We start from the raw sequence: 21,496 nt of genomic DNA on the forward strand, positions 1-21,496 counted from the left end.
TAAACTTATAGGGCCCGTTTCCACTATCGCGAATCTGCATGCGTTTCCTTCATGCAAATTCGCACAGCCAATACAAGAGGATGGGCCTGTTTCCACTTGTCAGTTTTCCTGAGCTTTTTTCTGTGCAGGATTTTTCTGCACGGCAGAGCCCTCAGAATTCGCCTGCGTGTGGAATGCATGCGAATCGCCGCTAATGTATTTAATAGGGAAATCGCCTGCGGCTTTGGTATGCGAATTGTCATGCGAATTCCCATGGAAATCAATGGAAAAGCACACCAGCACTGCCATGGTTAAATTCGCATACAGCGTCATCCATGCGAATTTTCATGCAAATTCGCACGAAAATTCGCATACAACCGCATGCAAAATTCGAATCCGAATGCACATTTTTACCGCGGCGATTCGCACCGCATAAGTGGAAACGGGCCCATACAGATGAGAAGTACGTTTCTTCCAGAGTAAAATGAGCCGTAAATTACTTTTTTTCTATGTTGCTGTCACTTACAGTAAGTAGTAGAAATCTGATAAAACCGACAGGTTTTGGACTAGCCCATCTCCTCCAGGGGGGATCTCAGGGTTTTCTTTATTTTCAAAAGCACTTAGTGAATGGCATTTGCTCCGTCCATCTGTCAAAAAAGTGTACAGGGGAGGCTAGCCAGCATCTTTATATAAATCTTTTTCAGGGAGTGACTTTATACAGAATAAATGCTGAGAATCCCCTATGGAAAGATGGACTAGCCCAGGCATGGGCAAACTCGGCCCTCCAGCTGTTACGGAACTACAAGTCCCACAATGCATTTTCCTTTATGAGTCATGACTGTGCCTGTCAGATTCCTGCAATGCATTGTGGGACTTGTAGTTTCTTAACAGCTGGAGGGCCAAGTTTGCCCATGCCTGGACTAGCCCAAAACCTGTTGGTAATGTCAGATTTTTAGTACTTACTGTGAGGCCCTGTTTACACTTAATCAGTAGCTCTCAGTTATAACTGAAAGGACAACTGATTTTCAAAGTAATGCCCATGTTTTCCTATGGCACCGTTCACACTTAACGCGTTTTAACTGAAATCTTTTTCACAATGCATTGCTATGGAGAAGAAATCAAAACCCGTACCAACTGATTAAGTGTGAACAAGGCCTAAGTGACAGCAACATAGGAGAAAAGTAATTTATGGCTCATTTTACTCTGGAAGAAATGTACTTCTTATTTATATGTGTTTACATATATTTGAAATGTAAGATGTTCACGACAGTGGTCCTTTAACCATTTTAGCCACTTGTTGCAACCCCCCCCCATTAGCCCAGAAATGATCTAAGTCCCCGGGAGAAAGACCGACAGCTTCTTATGAGAAGCCACGTCTTTCTGAGCAAAAAACCCATTCTCCATGTACTTCCTATAAGCGAAAGTGCTCGCTTACAGGATGGAGTAAAAACAAATGACTGTGGCCATCTTATGGCCAAATAGTAAACCTACATGTAAATACATTTTTTTTCACGTAAAACACAATAAATTACACTTAAAATTAACTGTTTATCCCCCAAACTCAAAAAATACCCAAATAAAATTAAATAAAGTTTTAAAAAATTACAATTTGAAAAAAAAAATAAAAAACATAGTTACCTAAGGATCTAAACTTTTTAATATGCATGTCAAGAGATTATATTACTAATATTTTTTTAAATTATTAGCTTGTAAATAATGATGGACGCAAAACTGAAAAAATGCACCTTTATTTCCAAATAAAATATTGGTGCCATACATTGTGATAGGGACATAATTTAAATGGTGTAATTACCGGGACAAATGGGCAAATAAAATGTGTGGGTTTTAATTATGGTAGCATGTATTATTTTAAAGCGATAATGGCCGAAAACTGAGAAATAATGAATTTTTTCAATTTTTTTACTTAATTTTCCTGTTAAAATGCATTTAGAAAAAAAAATTCTTAGCAAAATGTTCCACCAAAAGAAAGCTTAATTAGTGGCGGAAAAAATAAGATATAGATCAATTCATTGTGGTAATTAGTGATAAAGTTATTGGCGAATGAATGGGAGGTGAAAATTGCTCGGATGCATAAAATAACACCAGAAATCTCTCTAGAAAGTACTGCAAAAAAGCTACAAAAGTGCTCAGTGCTTTTGATTGCAATTGGCAATTTCTAGTGAATGGCATTTGCTCCGTCCATCTGTCAAAAAAGTGTACAGGGGAGGCTAGCCAGCATCTTTATATAAATCTTTTTCAGGGAGTGACTTTATACAGAATAAATGCTGAGAATCCCCTATGGAAAGATGGACTAGCCCAGGCATGGGCAAACTCGGCCCTCCAGCTGTTACGGAACTACAAGTCCCACAATGCATTTTCCTTTATGAGTCATGACTGTGCCTGTCAGATTCCTGCAATGCACTGTGGGACTTGTAGTTTCTTAACAGCTGGAGGGCCAAGTTTGCCCATGCCTGGACTAGCCCAAAACCTGTTGGTAATGTCAGATTTTTAGTACTTACTGTGAGGCCCTGTTTACACTTAATCAGTAGCTCTCAGTTATAACTGAAAGGACAACTGATTTTCAAAGTAATGCCCATGTTTTCCTATGGCACTGTTCACACTTAACGCGTTTTAACTGAAATCTTTTTCACAATGCATTGCTATGGAGAAGAAATCAAAACCCGTACCAACTGATTAAGTGTGAACAAGGCCTAAGTGACAGCAACATAGGAGAAAAGTAATTTATGGCTCATTTTACTCTGGAAGAAATGTACTTCTTATTTATATGTGTTTACATATATTTGAAATGTAAGATGTTCACGACAGTGGTCCTTTAACCATTTTAGCCACTTGTTGCAACCCCCCCCCCATTAGCCCAGAAATGATCTAAGTCCCCGGGAGAAAGACCGACAGCTTCTTATGAGAAGCCACGTCTTTCTGAGCAAAAAACCCATTCTCCATGTACTTCCTATAAGCGAAAGTGCTCGCTTACAGGATGGAGTAAAAACAAATGACTGTGGCCATCTTATGGCCAAATAGTAAACCTACATGTAAATACATTTTTTTTTCACGTAAAACACAATAAATTACACTTAAAATTAACTGTTTATCCCCCAAACTCAAAAAATACCCAAATAAAATTAAATAAAGTTTTAAAAAATTACAATTTGAAAAAAAAAATAAAAAACATAGTTACCTAAGGATCTAAACTTTTTAATATGCATGTCAAGAGATTATATTACTAATATTTTTTTAAATTATTAGCTTGTAAATAATGATGGACGCAAAACTGAAAAAATGCACCTTTATTTCCAAATAAAATATTGGTGCCATACATTGTGATAGGGACATAATTTAAATGGTGTAATTACCGGGACAAATGGGCAAATAAAATGTGTGGGTTTTAATTATGGTAGCATGTATTATTTTAAAGCGATAATGGCCGAAAACTGAGAAATAATGAATTTTTTCAATTTTTTTACTTAATTTTCCTGTTAAAATGCATTTAGAAAAAAAAATTCTTAGCAAAATGTTCCACCAAAAGAAAGCTTAATTAGTGGCGGAAAAAATAAGATATAGATCAATTCATTGTGGTAATTAGTGATAAAGTTATTGGCGAATGAATGGGAGGTGAAAATTGCTCGGATGCATAAAATAACACCAGAAATCTCTCTAGAAAGTACTGCAAAAAAGCTACAAAAGTGCTCAGTGCTTTTGATTGCAATTGGCAATTTCTAGTGGGCCACCCAGCCCTGAATGTACAGTAAAATCCCCATTATCCAGCACCAGTGGGGATTGGCCGATGCTGGATAAGTGTAGTTTCTGGTTGCTTGAAATTCAATGTAAAAAAGAGGCCTAGCTAAAAAAAAAGTACTATGCCCCACACTGTATACTTACCATAAACTCTGTATTAATATTGAAATACAGTATGGTATTTAAAAACAAATTACCCAAAGCTCGGGTACAAATTGAGATACTTACCTAAAATGATGGAATCCTTTAGGATCCTATTGAGGCTTCCCTCCCTGCTCGGATGTCCCCTGCTGCTGAGCACAGCCTGCCGCAAGATTAGTGACAAGGCATTGTCACTAATCACATGGGGCTGCGCAGCTCCTCTTTCTGCAGGGTGGCTGCGCGAGCCACCCACAGTTGCGCAGTGAGCCGGAGCTGCAGGTTCCGTGCTACTTTGCATGCATGGACGTGCTTTTGCGGCTACTGCGCAGCCACGATTCAGGAAGATGAGCTGATGAGCAGCAACGGGGGGGGGGGGGGGGTTTCAGATCACCGAGAAAGCCACAATAGGATCCTTAGGCTTCCCTCTATTCAGGTCAGGATCTAATTTTGAAACGGGAGTACTTTAACCTTATGTAACAGAGGTTTATTACTGTAGATTTAGAATAGAATAAGCTTTATTCGCCAGGTACATCAGGTGCCGCACTTGGAATTGTTTGTGGTACAACGGCAATTGGCATAGTGCTATAATGGTTTAATGCAATAACAGCAGTGACAACAACATAGTGCAATAACTACAGCATAGTGCAGATGGCAAGCACGTAGTGCTAGCGACTTAGCGACATGGTATGTGGTACAGTGCAATAGGTTAGAGTCAGTGTATGGGCATGCGTTCCTTGTGCAGGGGTATCAGTGTAGCTGGAATGGTCCTGTAGCGTCGGCCTGAAGGAAGGAGGTTAACCACTTAAGTACCAGCGGTCTCTGCCCCCTTAAAGGGAACCTTAACGCCAAACGCGTCATGCGGACGCGCTTTACGGCTCTTTACAACGGGGAATACGGAAGAAGAGGACGCTTTGCCCGAGGACGACTGGCAGTCGTCCGAAAACGAAACTTAGCGGCGGAGGGAGACCGGAGGGCACCGAAGGACCGGCGCGGGCACAGGACGGCTGCAGGAGGCTTGGGAAAGCCCCCAGGTAAGTGAATTTTTTTTCCCCGCCGGTTAAGGTTCCCTACCGCAGTGGTAACCCCCCCAAAGACCAGGCTCATTTTTGCAGTGCTCGGCTGTGCAGGCTTTTCAGCCTCCTGCACAGCCCAGCTTAGGTGCCCAGCGATCGGACTCAGCTCCTTTTTTGTCCCTAAGGGGACATGCCGCCGGAGGGGTCCGATCGCTGCAGGCTTTGTTAATTTTTTTTTTTCAGATGCCTCAGCGAGGCTCTCTCTCTCCCCGTCCCCCTCCCTCTCCTTCCTCCCTCACCTCCGTCACCCTGGCAGCGCTGTACGCTTGTAAACAAAGGGGATTTCTTTCCCCTTACGTTTACAAGCAGCCTGCTAGCCGCGATCGGCGGCTAGCAGGCTATTCACGCAAAACTCCGTTCCGTGAAGCGGCAGGGAATGATTCCCTGGGAAACTGAAGGTCCAGGACTTGACGCCAATTGGCGTTAGGCAGTCCTTGGGCTGCCGCCGCGGTCACGTCCATTGGCGTGATGCAGTCCTTAAGTAGTTAACCCCCTTTACAACTCTGTCGGCAAGGGGGCGGCGCAGCATTTTTTAAATTGTTTTTTTTAAATTCATGTAGCTAGCCTAGCGCTTGCTACATGATAGCCGCTGGCAAGCGGCATCCTCCTACCTACTTCGATCGCCGCCGGCGATCTTTGCAAGCAGGAAATCCCGTTCAGAACGGGATTTCCTGCTGGGCTTCCCCCATCGCCATGGGACGTCAGAGGGAATCCCGATCCACCCCTCAGCGCTGCCTGGCACTGATTGGCCAGGCTGCGCAAGGGGTCTGGAGGGGGGGTGGCGTGGCGGGTAGCGGCGAATCGGTGGCGAGCGGGATATGCACGCAGCTAGCAAAGTGCTAGCTGCGTGCAATAAAAAAAAATGGTGAAAATCGGCCCAGCGGGGCCTGAGAAATCCTCCTGCGCAGGTTACCCCGAGCTGAGCTCGGGATAACCGGCAAGGAGGTTAAGGACCAGAGACCGCTGGTACAGAAACGGTGGAATCCCGATGATCACCGCACATACCCGCCACACATACCCGCCGTCACCGCCGCACGTCAGGAACCTGGGCCACCCATTCTGCCTGTGAGCCGGTCAGGAGCCACGTTTATTGGCTCCTGACCCTGTTTTTCAATGTAAGCCAATGGGAGTTGCTTAAATTGAAAGACAGGGCCAGGAGCCAATGAAATCGTCTCCTGACCCACTCTCTTGGCTCTGCCATCATAGAAAAGGCAGAGCGAGTGAGCTGCGGCGGGAGACAGACGGGATTAACCGGCGAGATCGGCGGGAGCAACAAAAACGGCAGATACGCTCAGCGGCGGTGAGTTGAAATCTATGCCCTGGCAGCCATCAAAACAGGGCATAGATTTCAACTAGCGCGGTCCTAAAGTAGTTATTATTATTATTATTATTATTGTTATTATTATTTATTGAATTTATAAAGCACCAACGTATTACACAGCGCTGGACAATAAATATATACAATGATACAAGGATGACAGACATAACAAGGTTATACAACATAGAGCAAAGTTATACATGCAAATTGTACAAAATACATGATCATGTAGGTAGGGCAGAAAGGAGGAAGTTACAGTAATCAAGGCGGGAGATGATGAGGGCATGGATGAGCAGTTTGGTCGTGTTCCGGAGTTAAGAAGGGGCGGATCTTGGAGATATTACAGGGTTGGAAGTTGCAGGCTCTGGTGATGTTTTTGATGTGTGGGATGAAGGAGAGTTCAGAGTCCAAGGTGACGCCCAGACAGCGGGCCTGGGAGGTAGGGTGAATGGTTGTGTTATCAATTGTCAGGTGGAAATCTGGGAGGGTTGGAGCAGCATGGGGTGGAAAGATCAGGAGCTCAGTTTTGTCTAGGTTAAGCTTCAGGAACCTAACTGACATCGGGAGGAAATTGCTGAGAGACACGTGGAGACCTTGTTTATGGTGGTGGATGAGAGATCGGGGGTATGGAGATAAATCTGCGGGTCATCGTCATAGAGGTGATATTTGAAGCCCAGGGAGGAGATAAGCTTGCCAATTGAGGAAGTGTATATGGAGAAAAGAAGGGGGCCCAGAACAGAGCCCTGGGGGACCCCAACTGCGAGGGGGCAGCGGTTGAGGAGGAGCCATTGAAGGAAGTTATGAAGGAGCGATTGGATAGGTAGGAGGAGATCCAGGTCAAGGCAAGGCTATGGATGCCCATGGACTGTAGTGATTGGATGAGGAGGGGGTGGTCAACATTGTCAAATGCTGCGGAGAGATCAAGGAGGAGCAGGATGGAATAACTGCCTTTGGCCCTGGCAAGGGTAAGGTCGTTGACCACCTTGGTGAGGGCTGTTTCAGTTGTGTGCAGGTCGGAATCCAGACTGTAGGGGGTCAAGTAGGGTATTGGTGTTGATGTATTGGGTAATGCGTTGGTGGACTAGGCGGTAGTTTGAGAGTAGTTAAAGAAGCGACCACCAGGGTGAGAGGGGTCATGATTTATGCATCCTGCAAGGCCAGGATTTTTTTCTGGTTTCTTGTTAGTGGCTGGAAAGTGTAATGGTTAAGGGCTCTGCCTCTGACACAGGAGACCTGGGTTCGAATCTCGGCTTTGCCTGTTCAGTAAGCCAGCACCTATTCAGCAGGAGACCTTGGGCAAGTCTCCCTAACACTGCTACTGCCTATAGAGCGCGTCCTAGTGGCTGCAGCTCTGGCGCTTTGAGTCCGCCAGGAGAAAAGCGAGATATAAATGTTCTGTGTTTGTTTGCTTGAGACTTTTGATTAAATGAGTTGTGGATAACGGGGGCTTTACTGTAATTCAAATCCAGCAGTAGCCCCCAAAGAGGCCAGTCAGTGGAGACAAGACCACCTGCTTTAGAATGCAGTGCTGCAGGACTTGCACAGCAAAGGTTTTGTAACTTGCTATATGGATATATTTTATTGAAATATGGATATACTGTATATTGTGAATCAGAGTGATATTGTTTAATGTGTTAGCAGTTTTCTTTTCCCTTTTAGTGCTTTTGTTTTGCTCTCTCGCCTATGCTGGCTTAAATTAGAAGTAATTTTTTATGCCCTTTACGTGCTCCTAGCTGAAGTTCAGAGCTTAAGAAAACCTGGCTCTGCTTTTATTAGAAGTCTTAAAGATCAAAAAACACTTTTCTCAGCAGATCTCAAAACCTTTGATGGAATTTTGGCTTCCACCATATAGTGATTTTTTTTTCTTTCTGTTTAATTCAGCATGCCTCCACCTATCTGAAATATTCCATGCCCTGTTTGTAATGCTGAGAAGGCACATCGGCCACCGGCTACGAGCACTTGACATTATGGGCGAGGGCCACTTCTCTGCACCATCTGAATAGCTCCAGAATAATGGGATGTTTAGATAGCGTTAGAGAAGGCTTTGCCTGTGGCTAGATTGGGGAAAATTAGTTGATAAGCGTAACTAACAAAACATCGCCGGGCGCAGCTGATTCAGCCGCGATTTGCCACGGGCAGAAGTGGTTTCATGTCAGATCTAATTGTGAGACTGGAAATGTTTTTCCATGATCTATCACGCTTCGGCACAAATACAGGGGAACGAGGCTGACATCAGAGTTTGGAAAAGCTTTAGGATGAATTAAGCTAGTACACACTTGCTCTCCAAAACGTCCATCACTTTCCTACGGTTTAAAGACTTAACAAGTGACAAGGGGAATTCAAAGGAAAGCAGTCAGTGAGGAAACAACCCTGAGATGTGCATGAGCGATAAAATAAGATCTGATGTTCTTTAGGATGAAAGAGAATTGCTTCACTCTCAGGATTTATTTTTCTTGTAAAGGAAACTTTTCTCTCAGCCTATCCGGGCACAGCTTCCGACTATGGGCACAAGCCACTAAGATTGTGCTGGTGATAAGGCAAGTGAAAACTTATCACCACACAGTCATCTGTTTTTTAAAGGGGCCCATATACTGGTTCGATTTCAGTTATCGATCGATGGCAGATTCGACTGCTCTGATTAAATTGACAGGAAATCGATGCAGCAGGAAGCTTGATCGATCTGCTGATTGATGAATTTTCGTCCGATTTCGATCGATTTTCTCATTTGGTTCCGATGGAAAATCTAGGTTGGTTGCTGGAAGCAGTTTGATGGCCCATAGAGTTGCATTGTATCGAATGGTGCAGTAGTACATTTCGATCAATTTTCAATAGATTTAATTCTGAACTCTATTGGAAATCTTTTACTATTTAGTGGCACACATCATATAGATTCCTGTTAGGAATCTATCTGATGGTCGAATGTGCTGCAAATCTATAAGTGTATGGGGCCCAGGGCCGAAGCTACCATAGGAAAAAATAGGCATCTGCCCCAGGGCCCCAGAGCCTGTAGGGGCCCCCAAGATGTCCCTCCCCATCTTAACTGTTGCTCCCCAGGGACTCTGCAAAGTCTGTTGAGTTGGGAGGTGATTGGGGGAGGGTCAGCAGCCAGCTCAGGGGTCCAGGGAGGAAGTTTGACTGCAACAAAGGGCCTCTAATGGTGCTTTTTGTCAGGGGGTGTCTGTTGGGGGGGGGGGCAGGCTAATTTTGCCCTAGGGCCCCATTGTTACTTGAACCGGCCCTGATGGGGCCACCTTAAATGTTAATTCACTCAAGAAACTGGCTTTGTTAACATGTAGTGATAAGTTTTCACTGTGAGAGTGTTATCTTATCACTGCAGCACTTAAGTTATCACCTTTATAGTTATTTTTACATTCAGTAGATGGGCAGATGAGGAGCACACGCAGGCAGGATGTAGCTATGCCCCTCCTGCTCCTCCTCTGCCTGGACGATTACTGCCAGCCTGTAGGAGTATCCTGTGTATGGCAGCCAGGGAAGAAGAGAGAGAACACTTGATTCCTCGTGTTTGTGAACATACGCTTGATTTCTCTCTCTTCCTTCCACTCTGTGTGCCCATGCATTTCCTTGCAGTCTATTGCCCCCCCCCCCCCCCCCCATACAATTCCCTAGCTGGTGTCTAGTTGCCCTTTCCCGGTCTTCTACAGTTCCCTGGTGTCTAGTGTTCCACTTCTTCCCCTATACAGTTCCCTTGTGTCTAGTGTTTTCCCCCTACCTCCCCCCGAATGGCTTCCATGGTGACCTAAAGCTTCACCTCCAATTTAGCTTTCTTGGTAGTCTAGAGTGGGCCAAACATAATGCAAAGTGGGGAAACCGCTTGAAGGCCAAATCTGATGGCTGTGCAGGTCAGAGTGTCACATGTATATCATAGAGCCAGATCTGCTCTGACTTTAAAGTGAACCTAAACCAAACAGAAAAAAAGTTGAACTTACCTGGGGCTTCTACCAGCCCCCTGAAGCCATCCTGCGATCCTGCGCCATCACAGAATGATCCTCCAGTCCCCCGCTGGCAGCTGAGTTTAGTTTCTGACGACTCAGCCAGTCAGTGGTCACTGCGCGCTGCACGGTCCATCATGCTCCCACCTCCGGGAGCATCAGTGCAGTATGAGATTTTCTCTTATCCTTATAATGGCTGACATGAGTCATGAGTCGAAACATGAGCCTGTATTTGGCTGATAAATAGCTCAGTAACAGGGAGAATTAACTACTCATTTTTAGTATTTGGGAAATCAATGAAATATTTCATGACATTTTATTTTTTCTTCATTAATCTATTCAGCCAAATTATGATGCATGATTTATACAGCTATTGAAATCACAAAAGATTTTTTTTTTTTATAAAGCCCTGGCTTAACTCTTTACTTTTTATGGCATAGCATTTTGTAATATCCCCTATTCCAGCTTATATACTCTCCTTTCTTCTCAAAGTAAAGTAAATCTGTGAGGGGAAAATATATATATATATATATATATAGCAGAGTCCTCAATATCCGGCAACAGTGGAGGTTGCCTGATACTGGGTGTTCTTGCCGGTTGCTTGAGCAGTCGGCCTAAAAAGCACAAACACCCCCCCCCCCTTACTTTCCCCAATACTCACCGAGCCTCCAGTGACGTCATGCAGCCTTCCGCTTGCTCCTAGTGGCTTTCCAGCTTCCCCTGTGGACAGAAGTCGGTGTGTCAAATGACCCGCATATGGAGCCATGCTAGGTGCAAGAGGAAGGCTGCAAGACATCCCTGGAGGTTCAGTAAGTATTTACAAGGCTGCAAACACCCCAAAAACAAAGTTCCCATTATCTCCTCAGGCATGCCGGTTATTTCAGACTTCCGGTTGCCTGAGTTCTGGATAATGGGGACTTACCTTGTTGTACTTTACCTCAGCAGACAGAATCCTCTGAATGATCCAGAGGGTTCTCCATTTGTCGTCTGTGCTCGCCAGGACCCTCTCCTTTGCAGCAGACAATGTATGAGCACAGCCCCATTTGCAGGCACAAATACGGCCCATGCCTTTCCAGTAGCACAAAGCCAGTCTTGCACGAAAGAAAAAGCTGTGCACAAGCGGCTCCATGCTACTGTGCAGGCGTGAGCAGTACTTGCACCTGCGTTGTGTGGCTGTGCGCATTCATGGATGGGAGCACCACCGTAATTTAATTTGACAACGCTTGTTGAATATGTTCAAATGGCCCTAGCGCTCTGATGGTGATGTCAAGGAGGATGGGGGAAGCTTTTGAACTATCCATATCTACTGAGGTAAGTAACTTTTCGCATTTCCTTCTCACAGGTGCGTTTTGGTAAGTTGAAATCTGAAGCGAGTCGTGATACACTCTGTTCATGTTACCCATTCTTCTGCCAGAGGAACAAAGTTTTTTTTTTTTTTAACAATTGAAATTTTTGAGTTTTTTTTAAGGAACACTGTTTATAACTGTTCCAGAGCAGGAAGTTATTAAACCTTGAATGTGACTGAGAAGGTCTTTACAATTCTAATCTGTACGTGGGTGGTGGCAGCAAAACTATGTTTGGCGTTGGAGGCAGTTTATGGGTGATAGAAGTAGTTTCTTACTTGTTTGAGCTTGATTTCCAACCTGTGGATAGGCGAGACAGAAGGTGGAGAGTGTTACCTTATCCCATACAGTTAGATGTGCATGTGGGGTTTCTGGCACCTATCGCTCTTACAATCTGTACTGTGTTTCGTATAGGTGTGTGAGCCAATAGCAGCCCCCATCAACTGATCACATCCTTTATATAAAGCAAACCTGGGGTGAAAAATCATATTTTACCTAAGGCAAGGAAAACCTCTGGATCTTCAGAGACCTCCTACACTGTTCTCCACTGCTGCCCAGGACCCACCGGAACATCGGGGCCATCCTCCTCTTCTGGCATGAGTGTGATCTTGCACTAGCATGGAGCTGCTCGGGCACAAGCTTACTGCGCAGGTTCAGCCTTACTTGCGCAGGCACATTATGGCCACACGCATGCTTAAAGGGAAGTGTGGCCCCGATCAGCTGGTCGCAATAGCAGCATAGGGGGCGATATACAGGCTGGGAACGCGAAGAATCACTCGCGTTCCCATGCCTGTCGGCCGGTGACGGCCGAACCGGAAGTGTTCGCCGGCGGGTGCAGGAGCATCTGAGCGGGGCTGCGAGGGCACCGATCGGCTGCTGGGGGCTGAGGGGACCCCCAGGTGAGTAAATCTCATTTTTTATAGTTGCCTTAAGTTTTCCTTTAATGGCAGCAGGATGTTTTAATGCATTGCTCGCTGCTGTGCATGCTCGCACCCGCTGACACATCTGTGATTGTTGAAATGGAACATGTGTTCCCTTACCCAATCAAAGTGACTGCTAGGGAAGAATAATGCTTCCAATGATCATTCCAATGATAATGGAAGCCAATGATCATTCCTGTTACAAACGTTGCCTGTGTGTGCTCTGAAACCACCCCCTTCCCCAGCAAAGAAACAGCAAATATCAGCACACCCATACAAATAGTGACAGAAGGAAACTTCCATTTTTTTCCTTACTGGGGCCTGGAAAGATGTTTTATTAAAGAAACACAAAAGAATCTCCAATTAAGTAAAGAAGTAGGAAACTTTAATGAATCCTCTTGCATAAGTCTGTCTAGTTATGATCAGAGTGGGATCTGTCCTACATCTGCTGGTGGTCTCTGACCTCTACATTCACCCTCTGGCAGATAGATTTGAGGAATTAAGTTTGGTTGTATGGATGAATGTTCCTCTTGCTGCAGGATAGGGAAAGCATTGAGTTTCTGTGTAGTGGGAATGTAGATTTTACCAGTAGCACATACACAACTAGACAAGACAAATAACATTTATATTGCTCTTTTCTTCTGGCAGACTCAAAGCGCCAGAGCTGCAACCACCAGGGTGCACTCTATAGGCAGTAGCAGTGTTATTGAGTGTTGCCCAAGGTCTCCTTACTGTATAAGTGCTGGCTTACTGCACAGGAAGAGCCAAGTTTTGAACCCAGGTTGCCTGTGTCAGAGACCGGGCCCTTAACCAGTACACCATCCAGAGTTATGGGGTTTATTTAGGAGTGCCCATATTAAAGAAAATGTGCTCTTGGTTCTCTTATAATTGTATAACTGTGTGCCTCTGATATTACTGATATAACCATTTACTAATGAAAGCATCATGTGTTCTCTTTTGTAGGTAAGACCATCTGCAGAAAGCTGACTACAAAGGTATGACATTTTATTCTGCGTGAGTTCGTTTGCCGATATGCGTTCACATGATATAGGTATTTACAGCACTTACCTGATAAGAGGGCGGGAGCACAGGATGCTCCTCCCACACCCACTCAGTCGGCAATTAAACGTTGAAATATGAAAAGAATGTCCTGTTTCCTACCCAGTTCATCAGACATATCACACTGTATGTTCCTTATATTCATCCATATTCTGCAAATATCTTCCAGTTTATAGAGTTGACTCACACATTGTGGTGGTGTGTTTGGCCTCTACTAAAAACGGGTTCTGGTTGCATAATTGGGAACATCCTAAAATAGTTTCCAGGAACACTTGGCTGAGTTGTGGCTCCAAAGCCTGACATGCACTGTTGCATCACAAATCCCTGTAGTGTGGCGACCATTTCCAAAAATATCGGGACGCTGTTTAAGATGCTAATGCGCTTTTAGCTCTATGGGAGAAAAGGCCTTTACAAATGTTGTTTGTTGTTGTTACATATGTGTGTTGCGTCTGTGGCATAGCTAACTGACCTTGGGACCCCGATTCGGAATTTGGACCTGGGCCCCCTCCATTAAATAATGTGCCCCTCCACCATGGTAGCCAGATGTGCACCACTCCCTCCCTGTATGGTAGCCAGGTATAGGTGCCCCAGTATAGGTAGCCAGGTTTCAGTGCCCCTAGCAGAGGTAGCCTGGAATTGGTGCCCCCAGCAGAGGTAGCCAGGAATAGGTGCTCAGTATAGGTATCTGGGAATAGGTGCTGAGTGTGGATAATTGGGAATAGGTGCTCAGTATAGGTAGCCAGGAATAGGTGCTCAGTATAGGTAGCCAGGAATAGGTGCTCAGTATAGGTAGCCAGGAATAGGTGCTTAGTATAGGTAGCCAGGAATAGGTGCTCAGTATAGGTATCTGGGAATAGGTGCTGAGTGTGGATAATTGGGAATAGGTGCTCAGTATAGGTAGCCAGGAATAGGTGCTCAGTATAGGTAGCCAGGAATAGGTGCTCAGTATAGGTAGCCAGGAATAGGTGCTCAGTATAGGTAGCCAGGCAGAGTTGGGGACACAGTGGCGGGCGAACGAGCAGCGGCTGAGGAGAAAGGTCATCAAATACTCAGTTCACGGTGATCCACGCACTGCATGTACTTACTTCTTCCTGTTCTTGCATTCTATCTCACAGTAACAGCGCCCCCTCAGCCGCTGCGCGTAACAGCGACCCTAAGCATCCCAGTAAACCCCTAAGCGCCACAGTAACATCGCCCCCTAAATGCCCCCCTTCAGCTGCTGCTTGTTCACCCTCCGCTGTGCCCTCTCACGCAGCACGTGTCGGAGATGAGCGGGCCCCTCAGAGGCCTCTGGCCTGGTCGCACATGCGACCGTGGGCCTTACGCCCATGTGCGGCGCTCAATTACTGCCCTGGAATTGTTGTATGAATTCATCCAGTGAGTATCAGCACATCTGCTGCATGGAAAATGTGCAATGCTGCATTGTAACGCAGCAGACACATTTACAACGGACAAAAGTGAATGGGTCTAGATGCTTTGTACTGGTCCTTTGCCTGTGCACTGCAGTGGAAAATAGTTGAATGGAGTATCTGAAAAATATAATTACCTAACTGTCCGCTTTACATGTCTTTACATTTTTTCAGTGTTTTTTATGTAAACATCTCTTGTATACATAATGAAAATCAAGGATAGGAAAATGTGTTTCTCTGCAGTAGATACAGTATACTACTCTTTTCTTGGACTTGGTTCGCACTATGCCACACCCACTCAGAGCAGTGCCACATCCATATTCCAGGGTGGTAATGTACACTTCAGGATCTGTCGCAGGGTCCGCTGCTACTCTGAAGAAAAGGCATGCAATCAGATGAGTGCCAATGCAGTCGGCTGCTTGGAAAAAACGTACCTGGCATACAAATCCATCGCCCATACCTCCCCTCCATACATCTCTGATCTCATACAGAGATACTTCCCAACCCATTCTCTCCACTCCTCCAATACTCTATGGATGCCCACCCTTAGCATCACTGGTTCGAGGCTCCAGAAGTTCTCCAGAGTGGCCCTTACTCTATGGAACTCCATCACCTCATTAGGCTCACGGCCACCTTCAACTCATTCAAGCATGTCTAAAAGACCCATTTGTTCTCTATTTTTTATCTGCCATCTGCCATCTTCATAGCTCCAACCCCGTCTCTTGGACTTACAACCCACCTACCCCCATGTGTCCCTCCCCCCCCCCTTCCCATGTGTCCCTCTCCCCCTCCATGTGTCCCTCTCTCCCCCCCCCCATGTGTCCCTCTCCCCCACCCCTTAGATTGTAAGTCTATGTGTGAGAACTCTCCTCCACCACCAAATAGACTCAGTGACTCATCTACTATACTTATCCCTACATTGTTGCATCACTATTTTGTGTACTATTGCAGTCCTGCGTAATAAGTTAGTGCTTTATAAATAAAGTTTAATAATAATAATACCAGTTTGATTTTTCCGCAAAGGACAGAAGCATACTCGGCAATAAAATTCATGTAAACAAGCCCATAAAAATTAATTGTAGTCCAGAACCTGTCCGCCTGAGTCCACTGCCCAGTCTGCAGCTCAGCAGGCATAGTGAGAACCAGGCCTCACTGTGAAAATGCAACCATGTGCTTGCTAATGCAAGATCATCTGTCTCTTAGGAATTTGATGCCATGCTTGCCCAGGCAGCTAAAGCAAAATCGGGGCCAACACTGTTCCGAGACTTGGGTGATAAAGGTAAGCTTACCTGTGTTTTACTTTATGCTGTAACCCTTACTATATGTCCCAGGGTTTTATTCTGTAAATCTGCCAAAACCAGAATGTAAATCTACATTGGTATTCTACTATAACTTCATGATAATTGATGCTTAGTTTTAATATAGAATAAGAATTTGGTCTTGTGTGCCTTTTATATACCGTATTTTTCGGACTATAAAACACACTTTTCTCCTCCAAGAGTGAGGAGGAAAAGTCTCGGGGTCTTATAGTCCAATACAGGGAATGTCAGGGACTCCCTGCATTGTCCCCCTGTCCTACACTGCTTCCCCTCATCATCAAAAAGTACCGTCAAAAGTATTTTGAGCATTTGTTTGCTTGCTGGTGGTTTAAAAAGCATTTTATGACAAGGCGTAAAAATATCACCTAGAAAACTCTGGAGAAAGAGTGAATTTCATATAAGACCAGAGGACACAGGGGGGAGACCAGAGGACACAGGGGGGAGACCAGACCAGAGGACACAGGGGGGAGACCAGAGGCCACAGGGGGGAGACCAGAGGCCACAGAGGGGAGACCAGAGTACACAGGGGGGAGACCAGAGGACACGGGGGGAGACCAGAGGACACGGGGGAAGACCAGAGGACACGGGGGAAGACCAGAAGACACGGGGGAAGACCAGAAGACACGGGGGAAGACCAGAGGACACGGGGGAAGACCAGAGGACACGGGGGAAGACCAGAGGACACGGGGGAAGACCAGAGGACACGGGGGAAGACCAGAGGACACGGGGGAAGACCAGAGGACACGGGGGAAGACCAGAGGACACGGGGGAAGACCAGAGGACACATTGGGGAAGACCAGAGGACACATTGGGGAAGACCAGAGGACACATTGGGGAAGACCAGAGGACACATTGGGGAAGACCAGAGGACACATTGGGGAAGACCAGAGGACACATTGGGGAAGACCAGAGGACACATTGGGGAGACCAGAGGACGGGGGGGGGGGGAGAGACCACCAGAGGACACGGGGGAGACAGGATGAGACCATTTGGGGGAGGACATGTACAAGAATCTCCTGAAATATGGACGCACCCGGTTTAGTTTATTTTTTTTTCACCTGGTTTTTGCCCTATAAACCTGACTGCATCATATATTCCGGAGCTTCTTATACGGCAGAAAATACAATATTTTAAATCGAAGATGAAAAATTAGCTCTTAGGTGAAAACTCAGGTGAAAAGGTGAATTGCATATGGCCCCTGGTCTCCTGGAGTGGAAGAATGCTACATAACTAAACAGTCTAGGCTAAGCATCACTGGGAGGGCGGGGTTACATACCTATATACAGCAATATATAAATATAGGGAGGGCTTCTAATACTGATAATTAATAGAAAATTGGGTAGCCTGATTAATGTAGTACATTCCTACTATACTATCGTTATAATGCCTCTTTAAGATCAATACTAAGTGGTAACTTTCTTGGACGGTTTCGATGCCGCAGACGGCATCCTTGAACCACCCGTGAAAAAATGCGATCGCAATCGATTTTCTGCACCGATTGCGATTAACAATGGAATCTGGATTGAATTTGAAGGGGCTGCCTGCAGCCCAGCCTGCGGTCTCTCCCTCTCTCAGCAGAGAAATAGCTCATTAACCTAAGTGCAGGATGACTCTGTTGATTTGGTAATTAACTAAGAACAAACTCTTATGTCCAAGAGGCTAGTGTTTATTTTTAATCACCTGAGAACAAAGGTTCTGCTCTCTGTCAGACCCTCAGATATGTGTCAAATGCTTCTGCCATATGGTTGCCCTGCAATGAAAAGGTAGCAAGGAAGATAGCTCCACAGGGGGCTGCCGGAACGCTGGTATCCAGTAGCTAGTGCGGCACCACTGGAGAGCAGATTTAAATGCATGTGTTTTATGATTTCTGTCTGTTAAATGAAAACTGTGTATAGCACAGCTATGAAATTAATATAGTCTTATTTGTTAAAATCTGCCCAATGTGCTGATATAAAATTCATAACAATAAACCGTCCGGTTATTGGTTTACGACCCTTCTCGGGGACAGGACAGCCTAACGCACTCATGCAGCATGTCATATTAATCAGTATTTTCTGACAATTATGAATCCGCTGTTCGCCTAAATATGACATGTATCGTTTATAAGTTACAGTGTTTTACAATTTAAGCTCAAAATCCCCCTAGGAGGAGGTGGGCTGTCATTGGTGGGTAATTCAGAGGGGGCAGGCGTTGCCACACCCCCAAACCAGCTTCATCAAAAGCACATTGTCAGCAGGCGGACCTCAGTCTTCCCCAGTGTATCATCACTTGATCAAGCCAGCCAGAGGACCACGTGGCTGGCGGCCATTTGCCTGAACTGAAACAAAGGACGTTTTCCATGTGCTCATATTCCCCAGAAAGGACATAACTGTATTTCACCTGACCTTAAAGCGGACCCAAACCAAACATTTTTTTTAATTAAAAATATTTAGTTGCACCACTCTGACACATACAAAGATAAATAAACACTCCTTCAAGCTTATGAGCATTTCAGTGCATGCTTTTCACCCTTCTCTCTTCATAACTAGGATTATACTGGGGGCAGCCATTAGCAATTCCTACATTGCTGGACACCACCAACTTCACCAGTTTGCCGGATTTTGTCCCGGCAATTTGAAAGGAAGGGAGGGGTTCCTCCAATAAATGTAAAATATTTTATATTTGTCATCATGCAGCTGAAAAAAGGCTGCTATTTATTATTATAATTTAGAAAATAGATTTTATTTCTGAAATCTTGTATTTTTAATTTGGGTCCACTTTAAGTATACATATTTTCTTCCATTTTTATTTTCATACTGCGTTACTAATGGCTCTATAATTGTTTATTTTAATGATTTTCTGTATATATTAATTATTTATATTGCATTTATAATAAAGACTTTATAAAAAGTCATTTTATTTGTTCAACTACACCTGCTATTCAGCCTCACAAACTGAACTCTAGCTTTAGCTTCTGAAGAGTCGCTACTATTGCTGATAGCTAGATAAAATAGTGTGTTTAACCGTTTTATTTGCAGCTATTAGTCATAGTATAGTTAGGACTCCTACCCTTCTGTAGGAGTGGTGGCAGTTATACCCTGAAATAGTGTGTAATTTGTATTATCGTAACCCACAAGCTCCCTTCTAGTCGGTCTGCTGCCAAAATCCCAGCGGTTTCTGCGCACCAATTGCAACCACAGATTGCATGGTCTGTATGCTGAAACCGATTGGAAGGCATTGTGCGGTCCGGCCACTAGGGGGCTTGTGACAGTAACTTGGTGTGTTCTTGAATACATTTGTCTATACATTAACCTTAGTGATAAAAAGACGTTTCATATAAAACCTGAGATACTATTTAGAATTATTAAATATTATTTATTTTAAGACCGGATTTTGGTGCATTTTTAAATTTACTGATGTACTGTATTTGATGTCTTGTAAAAATGACCTCTAGGCCACTGCTTATTTTACAGATGACGACTCAGTTTTTGCATAATTTACAGATTTTTCCTACAACTCTTTTCTTTCTCCTTCCAGAATATAGATTATCATTGAGGATGCCCAGTCATTTTCATCTCAGTTTATTTAATCAGTACTGCTTTTTCTATATTTATGCCCATGAATGAATTATTTTGCATTCATGGTTATTTGCCAGCGTGAAATCTTTGCTCTGATGTTTATTACTATGGCTTTTTCTGCTTTTTCTGACACTTTTAATTATATAGCAGGATCTCAGCACTTCTGCCATTTGTTTTAAGAAAAAATACGACATCTTGAACTGTATAGGGGTTGGAGGGGAGCCATTAACCAGGGAACTTTATAACGGCGAAAGGTGGCCACTAGACATTGGGGTTGGCCCGCTACTTGGTCCCAGTGTTCAATTTTGGCCCACTTCCTATTTCAGTGTGACACCCGTCTTAGCGTATTCAGGTGTCCTACACCTCCACTAGCTTCACTCACCGGATTTGGTGGGCCAGGATTACAGTTGCCTTATAGCGCCTATGGGGCATTAAATGACTCCACACGCCTCTGAGATCACTGGTCCCTCAGTTTTTAATAGACCTCCTCCCAGAGCTTGCACAATTCCAAGTACAATGTACCTCAATGATAATAAAGTGCTTTCATTGGAAAGGCCACACCTCAAATCAACTCAAGTCCTTTTATCTGCTTAATTGATTATGACACAGCAAGGAACTTGCACACACCTGCCCATGAAATGGCCTTTGAGCCAATTGTCCAGTTACTTTTGAGACCCTGAAATGAAAGGATTGTGTTAAAAAAAAATGCGTTAGTTGCTTCTTATTTTTATGCAATCTTTTTGTTCACCCCATTGAATTAAAGCTGGAAGTCTGCACTTCAGCTGCATCTGACTGGTTTCATTTAAAATACACTTTGGTAATGTACAGAACCAAAATTAGAAAAAAGTTGTCCAAATGTTTATGGACCCAACTATGTTTAGACACAGGACAGCATTGGGAATTATTTCAAATGTTTTTTTACTGTATGTTAAGAAGAGTAGTTATTAAAATTTTAGGAGTGTAATACCACTTTAAGGCAATTAAAGGTTAGAATTGTTGGAGTTAAAGATAAGTATCAGGTTAGGTTATGACTACCAACGGTTTTCTAACCAGCACGCCCTTTTTTCTGTGCTGCCATCATCTCCCGGTGCCCATAGTGACCCAGGTGCTATGGGCCTCAGGGGATAACTGCAGCACCGATGCAACCCCAGCTGGAGAGTTGAGTGTAAGAACATTAATATTTTGCATGGGAAGTGGCATTAGTGCGGGGGGAGGGGGGACACCTTTTGGGCCCTTCACTGGCTGTAGTCCCCCCTCTGCATTGCCATCTATGCTCCCCTGATCAACCACTAAGAAATAAGTCCTGTCCATTCAGTAATGTCAGTCGATTTTTGCTAGAAATGTATTACAGTTATGATCTTGCTGCATGTTGGGGCAACAATCTTAGGCAGATTCTATCACATTTACCGGGGAATGTCTTATAGTGTACGGACACCTTTAAATATTTATCTCAATGCATAGTCGCATATGGCAAGACTTTGTGTACATAAAATTCCCCTTTTGTGGGCAGAAGAAGTCTTCATATATTTGGCAATTACTGAAATTGTAAATTAGCCAACAGGCCTTAAAAAATGTATTTAAGCTCCATTACTTTGGCTCAGTAGGTCAGCGACTGGCAAGTTGAACATCCTGCCTAGATAAGAACCAGCACACTCCTCCCAAACATGGGAGTACT

At 44.4% G+C, this 21,496-nt stretch overlaps 1 protein-coding gene across 2 annotated transcripts in view; it reads left to right on the forward strand.

Annotated features, from left to right (window-relative positions):
- The window catches only part of MICU2 (mitochondrial calcium uptake 2), a 419,619-nt gene that overhangs the window by 265,851 nt on the left and 132,272 nt on the right, over positions 1 to 21,496 (forward strand). For both annotated transcript variants that reach the window (XM_068266953.1, XM_068266952.1), the window contains exons 3-4: positions 13,441 to 13,472; positions 16,149 to 16,224. In XM_068266953.1, the coding sequence (XP_068123054.1) occupies positions 13,441 to 13,472; positions 16,149 to 16,224 (108 nt within the window). The remainder of the gene's footprint in view (positions 1 to 13,440; positions 13,473 to 16,148; positions 16,225 to 21,496) is intronic.

Source organism: Hyperolius riggenbachi, chromosome 2, assembly GCF_040937935.1.
Source record: "Hyperolius riggenbachi isolate aHypRig1 chromosome 2, aHypRig1.pri, whole genome shotgun sequence".
Lineage (NCBI taxonomy): Eukaryota > Metazoa > Chordata > Amphibia > Anura > Hyperoliidae > Hyperolius > Hyperolius riggenbachi.